This window comes from Helianthus annuus, chromosome 9 (genome assembly GCF_002127325.2).
Source record: "Helianthus annuus cultivar XRQ/B chromosome 9, HanXRQr2.0-SUNRISE, whole genome shotgun sequence".
Taxonomy (NCBI): Eukaryota; Viridiplantae; Streptophyta; class Magnoliopsida; order Asterales; family Asteraceae; genus Helianthus; species Helianthus annuus.
Genome location: NC_035441.2, coordinates 82,624,832 through 82,636,344, shown reverse-complemented (window position 1 = coordinate 82,636,344; position 11,513 = coordinate 82,624,832). Strand labels below are relative to the sequence as shown.

Sequence of the window (11,513 nt, the reverse complement as noted above, 5' to 3'; positions counted from 1 at the left end):
AGGTTTTGTGTACTATGGTGTTAATCATGGTTATGATAAAAATGGATTTTTGATGTTAATGATGGTTATGATAAACATGCAATTTACAAATCTTAACTCTTTGTAAGCCAACAACTAATGTATATGTAGGTTTTGTGTACTATGATGTTAATCATGGTTATGTTAAGCCAACAACTAATGTATACTCATTGAGATGTCCAGGATGTATAATTGTAACACCTCCTTTCAGATCAATGACTACAAAATAGATCTTGCAACTTGGAAATGACCTTTTTACCCTTTCAACAGGTTCATGTTTCAGAAGGTTTGAGTATATGTGTTTTGAGCATGTTTGAACAGGTTTGAGTATATGTGTTTTGGGCATGTTTGAACAGGTTTGAGTATATGTTTTTGAACAGGTTTGAGTATATGTATTTTAAGCATGTTTGAACAGGTTAACCGACCATTTGCAGCAGGTAGATACATTTGCATACTGCAGGTATGTGTTTTGCATACTGCATGACCAATTGAGCATGTTCTGGATGCTTATGTGACCAGGTATGTGTTTTGCATACATTTGCATACAGCTGCAGCCAAACAGCTAATGCCAAACAGCTAATGTGCATGTTATGATCCTTGGACAGATTGTAATGTTTCTCTTTGGAGGTGTGTGTATTTATAGGAAATCTTTTATTGATTGGGTCATAACATTTGACATGAAAAATGTTAGTCTTTCATTTGGGTTCAAGCTCTAGTTGTGCAGATATGTGTGGGTGTGTGTAGTTGTTTTCTAGTGAAGGGTTTTGGTTAAATGAGCATTTGTAGTAGGTTAGGCATTTCAAATACCAGGTTTTACACTTAGTTTCTGTATCATTTGACTTTGGCTGGTCAAACCTTTTTGGCGGGAAGGGTTTTGGTTACTACAGGGGGTAATACTGTTTCTTACAACAAAGTATAGGGGGTAATAAGAAAAGACAATTTAGTCATTTAACAGTGGGGGGTAATTATGCGACATAACAACAACGTTGGGGGTAATATTAAAGGGTAAGATAGTCATTTCACATTCCAGTTAATAGATCTGTTAACTTATTTGACGCCAGGGGGTAATTGTGCGACATAACAACAACGTTGGGGGGTAAAATTGCAATTATTTCCTGGGAGGGGGTCAGAGTGCCAATTGGCTTAAATCTCAGGGGGTAAAATTGCAGTTTACTATATATATATATATATATATATATATATATATATATATATATATATATATATATATATATATATATATGATTGTATTTAGTTTAGATATTTTGGTCATTTGTTGAGTTCTTGCATGATTAGGACATTAATCATGTTTAGGATGCTAAACTAGTCTTAACTAGTTCATTAGATTAGTGGTTTAGGCATTAGGATGGTATAAATCTCGCTAGTTCGTTTATCGGCTCAAAACTGGATAGTATAGGAAAGTTACGTCGTAATACAGGAAGCGGTGATTTTGATATACCATTAATATTGTTTAGGGCGTGTAGCATTATTTACAAGCTTCATATATGTTATAATGTTGCACTTTATGTTGCGGACGAATATCATTACTAGTTTTGGCGCGGTTTGGACAAATTATAAATATAAGCAATTTCCGGAAAGTTAAAGTGTTTATGCATTTTGTGTCCCTAATTAAGGGTTTTTGTTCATATTTCAATGATAACATGCTTTCAAATTGTTCGTTGATCATTTCGGCCAGTTTTCAGAATTTGCTGGCATGAACAGTGTGTTTAGTGAATAGTGATTTTCAGCATTTAGCCAACATATTCGGACATAGTTTATTGTTTTCTCGCTATGCGAAGAAAGTGACATTACCATTTGTAAAGCTTAACCATGTCCTATGATTGCTAGCCTTGTATGACCTAACCATGCACAAGTTAAGCCATAACCGAACGCAATTAAACGTATAATTAGTTGTTAAGTTGTAAGGAATTACCATTTATTTTGCCGGTTGTCACAGTATAAGGATTTTATACAACTCGTATAGACCTATACGAGTCGTATAGGGTCTTTTATAAGCGATAACTGATGCATATCAGCCTAATACGAAAGACCCTATACGACTCGTATAGATCTATACAAGTCGTATAAAAGCCTTGTACGACACAGTTTTGATCTATACGAGTCATATAGATCAAAATCATTTTTTTAATTAGGTTTTTGCTTTTCATGACGTATACGTGTTGTATCTTGATGTATTTTGTCATTACATGTCGTATTGTGACGTATATTGATGCTATACTATAATAGACTATACGATACTAAAAGACACGATACGATATTATGCGATACGATATTATATGATACAATACTATACAATACTACATTTATACTATAGTATATTATACCATACTATACTACACATATATTATATTATACGATAAATATACTACATCAATACGATATTACACCTATACTATACTATACTATACTATACTTATACTACAACTATAAGGGGGTAGGGGCGCCCATCACTCATTACTCACAACATCCAATCAAGTTCCGTCATGTCATCAAGCATTATTCCATCACTAGTGATGAATTTTAGTGGAAATGCTCATCACTCACCACACCCAACAATTTCCCTCACAACCTAACAATTTCCCTCAACTTCTTCACTTCTTCACGCTTGAAATATATAACACGTTTACAAAACCGCACGTCAAACTTGGCACCGGCGGCGATGTTTCATTGCCTTCCACGTGTGGCCAAACGGCCACCACGGGGCGCCCCGTCCCCCCTAAGTATATACGGGATCTATATATACTATACCTATATGCTTAGAGCATTCACATCCATTCCACCATATTTTCACCCTAAGTTACACTAAAACACACTACATTTTCTCTCTCCTTTTCAATTAAATAATATTTTTTATACCTTTATCATTACCTTTTCTCTCCCCATCACTCACAATCACTCTCAAAATATATTAAAAAATTATAGGGGGTGAACAGTGTCCCCCCAAATATACAGATGAACAGTAACATTTTCTCTCTCCTCTATTCACAACCACTTTTTATACATTATAAAAACTTCACACACACAATTTGATGGATTGGATGTGAATGCTCTTATACATGACCTATACTATACCTATAGGCCTATATTAGACCTATACTAGACATATCTAGGGTGTGAAAATAAGAGGAAGTGCCTGTATGATAGTATAACCCAGTTAAGTGTGACACTTTACATAGTATTTGGATACTTGACATTTTGAAGTTTCAGATTGGGTATAATATTGAATTTTTGGACAGACTCTAGATGAAGTCAAACCACAGCATTTATTTATTAATCAACAAGTAGAAAATAGCCTTCCAAATTGGCTTTAATCATCCGCGTCGTCGTCCACAATCACTCACTTAACTTCAATTCAGTTCAACTCAACTTAACTGATTTGATCTTTAAACACTTACTTGGAAGCAGCAGTCATTTAAGAAACTTTCTTACATTCATCTTAATTATCAAAAAACTAATAGTAAATTACATTAAGAAAAAAAAAAAAAAAAAAAAAAAAAAAAACTCAATCATCTTGTGATGGTTCTTCCTCGACCATGATTAGCAACTTATCTTCTCATCTTTCTTCATCCGGAAAAGTTTCCGACCATTGTTTGCCTGATCTATTGTGCTTGACTTTTATGATCTTTGTCATTGTCCTGCAGGTCATCAGCTATTTGGTTCCGTCTTTCTTTCAAAAAGTTTAGTCTGTTTGTTATTTTCGACAGCGCTGAAGTTGTATTAGCTGCCTGCAAATTTTTGGAACAGTGATTGCCTTAAACAGAACTCTTTCTTCGACTATAAAAGTTAGTTAACATGACTGAAATTGATGATGAAAAGGATTACAAGAAATGTACTTACCTCCCCGCGGGGCCTTCTTGAGCTTGACTTGCTCATACCGCGTTCATGATGTTTACTAGGATGTGAATGAAAATGATGTCTTTCACCTTGTTCCTTGTTCGAGTGTGAATCCTGTAAAAAAACAAATTTCTTGTTCGGAGTTGAGGAATATTAATATGCTGCAAGTATGTTACCTTATTCCTATGTGAAGTAGTTGTAGATTCAAGATCCTTGTCTTTCTGTTGTAATCCAGGATCATTGGAGGTTTGTTCAGACAGTTGGTTATGCTGTAATCCAGGATCATTGGTCTCTGATTGGTCTATATTTTCTGGATCTGCATTTGTCTTTAAAACATCTAAAAGTTAATGAATAATTAAGACTAACAAAACCACAAGGTATCAAGATAAAAGACCTTTTCATCGGCTGAAGCTGATAATGGAGCCTTCTGCAACTCCTCCTCTAATCTTGACACCTACGTACACAATTAACGTTCAATTGGATCATACAATAAAGGTAAAAGAGTTGTGTTAAGATAGTTGTTATATGCATTTCATGTTTAGTAATCAATAATACCTCTTCCGAAAGAGCTACGCGACGCATCTCTAAAGCTTTCTTCTTGCTCACTAAATCCTCTTTTAATATTGCGTTTCGTCTAGCCTGTATAAAACCATCAATCACTCTTTGAAAATTATAAAAATTATAAAAATCATCAATAAGTTCACCACCTCTGAGTCTATTCTCTCTTTTAGTTTTGCTTTATTAGCCTCAAGCCTCACAATTTCAGCCCTTTAAAAACAATCATGATTAGTGCATATATCAACAAATAACTCCCGAATCTTGATTCATCATTCTTACTGTTGATCGGTTACAAATGCAATGCTTTCCAAAGGTGATCCCTTTTTGACCTGAACTCAAAAGAAAAAAAAAACATTAAATATGATCAACATTAGGGCATTCATTCAACACATGTACGCTTACGCTTGTTCGTCTCCGAATCCTACTAGCTTTTGGATCATCAATGGAATAGGAATTGGAGCTAACAGAACCCTGAATGTACAAATGAATTTTGAACTAATAATTAGAGTTTTATTTTAAAAAAAAATTATAATAAACATTAGAAAAAACAAACCTTGCTGTGGACATCATCATCCCCACTTTCACTATAACTAGAACTTGATCCATGATCTGATTCTTCTTCATAAGAGCATGAATCCTCTGTCAAATTTTCAAGTTCATCATCATCAGAATATTCATCCTCTTCGTAGTACTCATCACTTCCACTCTCGCTTCCATAATCATCCGAGTCGGAGTATAGATCGCTTAACATATCTTCTTCCTGCTAATAGTATATTGTTACAAGCAGTGGGGGAGCTAGCCCATTAAATCAGGAGTATCCTAAATTTTTTTTTACCGTGCAATCATACACTATTAAAAAAACGATAGCGGCGGCATTAAATAAAGTATAATCTGGAAATCTATCTCCGGCGAACCTTCAGGCAAACTCACCGGCATAACCAATAGCGGCGACATGCGTATTAACGACGACATTTTGTTCATTAGCGACGGCCTCATTGCCGGCAAACATGTCGCCGCTAATGATTGTTGATTTTTTTATCGAACCAGTGTTATTGGCAGCAACAAAACAGGAGACCAGTGCATAAAGGATGACCAGCGACGTTTGGTTTTCTTCCAAATCCTGAGCGACGATCAGAAATAATGCCGCCATACGTATTTTGTGATTTTTTGGGCTAATCTGATCAGCTGGGCTTATCTAATCAATTAGGTCATTGTTTCAATCGGGCTCACTTATTTTATAAGTTTGGGTTGGTTAGGGATATCCTTGTATTATTTAAGGGTATCCTTTGTATAAAACCGAAAAAAATTAAAAAAAAATACACTAAGCATACGGACTTCAGCCGTAGCCCGTGCTACGGCTCAGATAATAGTGGTTCCGCCCCTGGTTACAAGTTTGAGCGGTAGTTAATTTTTGTTTATTTCAAAATAACCATAACCGGGCCCAAAGTCTTAACTTAATGCCTAGAAGCTTATTTTATGATAAGAGTTGCATACCCCAAATATTTTGTCATATTCCTCTACAAGGGTGATAACAATTGCTTGAGCATGATTAGCTGCTGCAGCCGCTTGTAGAAGTTGAACAGCATCACCCCCGATATCTGATCCGTTTCCAAGTTCAACCTCCCCGGCCAAAAGGGGTCGCAGAAGTAATGGTGACATGCATGCTGCAACCGCTGAAACACTCATTCTGTTCACACCTTTGTTCTCAGCAACAGCTTCCATCATTATCAGGATCCTCTGTAATAAACGGCGATTTGGTTCTGGAAATGTGTCACAAATAGCTGCACGCATGGCACTAACTCGTGTGGCCCCAGATCCTAATCATGACCAAAGAGAAAAATAGCACTTCCATATAGATGATATTAAGATGGTACCGAAGTCGGTTTAGCATTGAACAAAACTTACTATATGCTTCTAGCAAAGCAGCACAACAAGACGCTGGGACTGGCGGTGATGGTAACTCGCGAAGAACATACTGAAACAGTTTGGTAAGAAAAAAAAAATAAGAATGAAACAGTGTGCTAATCTCACGGCCTGTTACTATAAGAATATAATCTAATGGTTCATCACGGACTGATGGTCTCTTTGGTTTGGAACAAATTACAATTTTGGTCCCTAATGGTTCATAAAAGGTCCCTTGATTTCTATGCAGTTAATGCGGTAAAATATCGGATATCGGTCAAGGACCGATATTTGAAATATAGGTTATCTCGGTGAGATATTGGTAACTTTAATATAATGCAGAATTTATATATATAGCAATTTAACAACCAATAATTCAGTGATATATCAGTGATATATTGGTTATATCGGTCAAATATCGGTGATATATCGGTCAAATATCGGTGATATATCGATTATATCGGTCAAATATCGGTCAATATCGCCGATAATATCGGTACCGATATTTTACTAAGGGACCGATATAACCGATATATCACCGATATTAACTGCATAGCTTGATTTAAGCCCAAAATGCTAATATACCCCTGAAACTAACACTGTTAGATCATTTATGAAAGCTAACAGTAAATACTAACATTTAGGGACGAAATCCGTAATTTCCCATGCCACAGGGACTACTTGTGATTTTTTATGTAGTGCAAATTAATTTCAAAAGGCATACAAAAACAAGTGAGCTCTAGACAGATACCGATACTAGAATTGGGCTTTTCTAGCAAATGTTTGGAGCAATATGCAACTTTCAGGATCCAATGCATATCTTTGTAAGTAAAAGTGAGGTTAAGTTAGTTGACATACGTACCCAGTGGCGAAGCTTGAAATTTTTTACGGGGGTCGAAAACGTATATACCCAAAATTTCTATACGAAAACCACATATATAACACTACTGGCCGAAAAGTTCGGGGGGTCGGGTGCCCCTCCCGGCCCCTTCAATGCATCGCCCCTGTACGTACCTTGATACAGTCTCCTATAACATGTCCATCCTCATCTTCAGTAAAATCTACCTTTCCTGTAACAAATCAGATTTCCCTTTCATAAAAGTGAAGCACTAGAATAAATAAAAGACAGTTGACTGACCCTGCTCATATTCTCGAATGCGCCGCTCAACATCATCAACATCAGCAGCCTGCCTCAAGATTCCTTCTACATTCACTCCTGAAACATTCACATTCAATTCCCATAGACTTCAAAATGAACATATTAACATGAAAATCAATACAGATGGGTGCTATCTAAAATGTAAAGCTTTTAGTTATTCTTACCGAAGTCTTCAACATAACAAAGGGCTTTCTCTAAGAAAGATGGAGTTCCATCTATATCTTCCAATGCAAGTAAGATTGGCCTACCGAGAACACTTGACTTTGCTGGTGTTTGCTCTTTTGCTGTTCAATAAAAACAATGTAAGTGTGTGTGTCTATCTATATATAAGTTGTTGAATGGTGTGAAAGATCCCTACGCTGATCCTGTGAAGAAGCATCGGCAGTATCAGGCTTGTCAGTTTTTGATACATTGTTTCCTACACTTGGTGCATCTGACAAGGCTGCCTCTAGTGCATCCTTCCACTCATATAAATCCTCTGAAGTTTCAGCCTAAAAATAAAGATGCCAAATGTCCTTTCAATAATCACTAAATCAATCAATGATCAACTCTCTTAGATATATGGAAACAAAACAAAAATGAAAAAAGAAAGCTCCTAAAAATTACACTAACAAGTAGCTTTTGCAAAAAGAAAGTTAAAATTGGATCGATGGTATGATTTAACTGAAAACATAGTACCTTGAGAGTAAAAGCTCTTCCGTCACGTCCATCAGGAAATAACACTGTTAACAGTTTCTTATCTGCTTTAACAACAACACTGAAAAATAAAGAATATTAGGGGTCGTAATATAATATAACGGGTCAAATGTACATAAACCAGACTGTAAGATAATAGGTCTATTTTTCAGCTTTGTTTTTAATGCATACAACCCCGTATATCATTTCCTTGTAAACATAATAAGACCATCAAAAAGATATATATGAGCATACAACCCATGCTAAAAATTAACCAGTTTCAACCCAAACCCATTTTGACCCGTTACCAATAATCACGAATAGAAAGCTTGACGTATTGAAAGAAAGTCAATCATGAAGAAAGATGATGAAATAGAAGCAGGCCAACCTGCCTGAACTGTTGAGATCTATGCCACCAAGAGTCAGATTTGCCTCACCCCCCTTTTGAGATGCTGCTGCATTCTGAATATCAACACAATGAACGATGGTACATAACTAAGTTAACCAAATACATGGAAAATAGCTAAACTAACATACATTATTCATGTAACGGGGCAAAAAGAAAAATACAACAGCTCAATACGGGCATAAACAATGGGTCAAACCGGGTCATCCAAGCTAGTTTAAAGCGGCTACAGCTGGATTAACACCATCAACAACCATAGTTTTTCACTACTATCATTGCCGACGACACCACCCGTGAGTCCAGTTTGGAAATTTATACTTTTTTTAAACAGCCTAGTTTGACCATCAGGACATCAAAAGTGAAAAGATCATAGTTCCAAAGAAGTATAATTGCCATAAACTTACAGGATCACTTCTGAAGAAGACCAATGAGGTTTCTGTTAAAATAAACCACCTTTTCTTCCAAGATGTCCACCCAATCCCTGCATTAATGGTTGGTTTAAGACACGAGAAACAAAGCATGTAAAATGAAAATTTATAAAAATGTAGTAAAATAAACATATAACAGACTTAAGACACAGTAAATTATTAACCAAAGAATGACCCAAGAATACACCTTTTGATGACAAAAATAAGGGACCACTCTTGTAAACCTGCAAACCAAATAGAAAGACAACTGAGATTTCAGTGATTTAACAACCTACAAGTAAATCTTGGTAGTGGTCATGCAAACAGAATAAGCCATATAACATTTCATTTATTTATTTTATTTTGTGAATTGTGCGGATACCTAAAAGTAATATACTGTATTATACTAATTAATACCATCTTTTACATTTTAAAACTTAATTATTTAAGTATGAGTAAATTACAAAAATCGTCCTTTATGTATCTCACTTATTGCAAAATGTGTCATTCGTCTTCAATAATTACAGAAAACGTACTCGATGTTTGCAAATCCTTGCAGGTTATGTCCTTTAACCCTAACTCAGTTAATTTTTTTGTGGTTAAATCTGACCAAATAGACCCCACATGAGGGTATTTTGGTCATTTTACTCTCATGTGGGGTCCATTTGGTTAGATTTACCACAAAAATACCCTCATGTGGGGTCCATTTGGTCAGATTTAACCATAAAAATTAACTGAGTTAGGGCTAAAGGACATAACCTGCAAGGGTTTGCAAACATCGAGTACGTTTTCAGTAATTATTGAAGACAAAGAACATAGTTTGCAATAAGTGACTTACATAAAGAATGATTTTTATAATTTACTCTTTATATATTAAAAACAAGTGGAGGCAGCGAGGCCGGTTTAAGAGCATTCACATCCATCCCACCATATTTTCACCCTAAATTACACTAAAAAACACTACATTTTCTCTCTCCGTTTCAATTAAATAATATTTTTTATACCTTTATCATTACCTTTTTCTCTCTCCTCCACTCACAACCACTTTCAAAATATATTAAAAAATTATAGGGGGTGAACAGTGTCCCCCAAATATACAGATGAACAGTAACATTTTCTCTCTCTTTCACTCACAACCACTTTTTATACTTTTTATATTTTAAAAACACCACACCCAGAATTTGATTCCTTGGATGTGAATGCTCTAACTTGTCATATCCCGTGGCCCTGCCCCATAGTACACAATAATATTCCAAATCTTAAAAAAGTACCTTGTTGCCATTATGAGAATGTGGTGGCGTAGAAGAAGGTGGCATGCCATCACCACCACCGTCTCCCTAAAAAAACAAATTACATCTTCTTACCTCAATATGAAAAAAAAAAAAAAAACAAATAACAAATAATATTCTTTCTTACATACGTACCTGAGAAGGAGGCTCAGCATTAGTTTTTGAATCAGGGTAATTTTTTAGATCAGAATGGCTATGCTTCCAATCAAATTTGTTGTTCTTGGATTCAGCTCTGTTCATCTTCGGATCAGAGTTTAAATCACATGCCGTGTTGTTTTTTGGCATTATGTAATTACATTTTAAATCAAAACACAAGAGAATTGCATAGGTTTTTATGAGAAATGACGATTGAAGAAGAAAAGTGAGAGGGAATGTGAAAAAACGGAGACCCGATGGTCACCAAAAAATTGGGAACAGTAATGATTGGTTCCCAATTTTTAGGCTTCATTGTTCGTTTCCCACCTTCATTTCACACATTACATTTCTATGTATGTGACGCGAAAATATATACCGGTTGTGTTTGAAATCATTTATTTCTGACTTGTTATCCCAAACCGCCGCATAATTGTGTTTTTTTTAAGGTAAATTTTATTAACGAAACCGCCGACCTAAGTCGGGCCGGCAAAACACAACTACAACAAGACTAGATTACATATTTACAAACGAACACCAATCCCCCATTCTATTCCTTTTTGCTTGTATCTATTCGAAAACCATAGAAAACTTAAAGAAATAACTTCACTAATAATATTCTCAATTCTTATCGGGGTATTCGAAAATTTAGCATTGTTTCTGGCATGCCATAAACTCCAACACGCGATCATGATAATACCTTGAACCGCGTCTTTCTTCCTTTCTGAAGAAACACTGGATAAATGACCAGAATCAAATTATCCAGGGGGTTAGGTTCTGCATAAGAGGGGTGGTTCTCTCTCGTTTGATTCGAATGGACAAGTCTTTTTCTCCGGTTAATACTGCAAAACAGAACACCGTTAGCCTCGTCAAGGGGAGAAGGGAGGTTCTCTCCTTGACCCGACTCCGGCGTGAGAATGTGTTTATGAAGAAGAAGAAGTATTGATGAAGTGAGTGTGACTTGAAGTTCATACCTGAATTACTCTCATATTTATAGCCGGGAGTTTGGGCGGAAAAACTCGTTACTGAAATATTAACGGAAGATGCTAACTCCGTAAGCGGTTATTTTCCCTCCGTTAATTCTTTTGATCGGATTGTGAGTGCACACGGAT

General features: G+C 35.8%; 1 protein-coding gene across 4 annotated transcripts; it reads right to left on the bottom strand.

Moving 5' to 3' along the window:
* Positions 1-3,328: 3,328 nt before the first annotated feature.
* Positions 3,329-10,756, bottom strand: LOC110877814 (rho GTPase-activating protein REN1). 4 transcript variants are annotated; one of them, XM_022126022.2, is made up of 21 exons: positions 10,405-10,756; positions 10,252-10,317; positions 9,189-9,225; positions 8,978-9,054; positions 8,556-8,629; positions 8,171-8,249; positions 7,851-7,983; positions 7,657-7,776; positions 7,472-7,549; positions 7,348-7,403; positions 6,337-6,406; positions 5,926-6,248; positions 4,985-5,191; positions 4,834-4,902; positions 4,711-4,760; positions 4,581-4,641; positions 4,429-4,512; positions 4,268-4,327; positions 4,050-4,199; positions 3,877-3,987; positions 3,329-3,764 (listed from the first exon to the last, which is right to left on the bottom strand). In XM_022126022.2, the coding sequence occupies exons 1-21, from the start codon at positions 10,552-10,554 to the stop codon at positions 3,639-3,641; spliced, it is 2,181 nt and encodes a 726-aa protein (XP_021981714.1). In that variant the 5' UTR covers positions 10,555-10,756; the 3' UTR covers positions 3,329-3,638. The 4 variants fall into 4 exon arrangements, 3 of the variants coding, with proteins under 3 accessions (XP_021981714.1, XP_035833331.1, XP_021981715.1); XM_035977438.1 differs by lacking the exon at positions 10,252-10,317; XR_004866852.1 differs by lacking the exon at positions 3,329-3,764 and having other exon boundaries at positions 4,050-4,189.
* Positions 10,757-11,513: the final 757 nt, after the last annotated feature.

Excerpts from the sequence above, each read along its gene's own strand:
- LOC110877814 (XM_022126022.2), bottom strand. The coding sequence starts at position 10,554 with ATGCCAAAAAACAACACGGCATGTGATTTAAACTCTGATCCGAAGATG. Across the intron at positions 8,630-8,977 it reads TCTTCTTCAGAAGTGATCCT|AATGCAGCAGCATCTCAAAA; the intron begins GTAAGTTTATGG and ends GTTGATATTCAG. Across the intron at positions 8,250-8,555 it reads GATCTCAACAGTTCAGGCAG|TGTTGTTGTTAAAGCAGATA; the intron begins GTTGGCCTGCTT and ends TTTATTTTTCAG.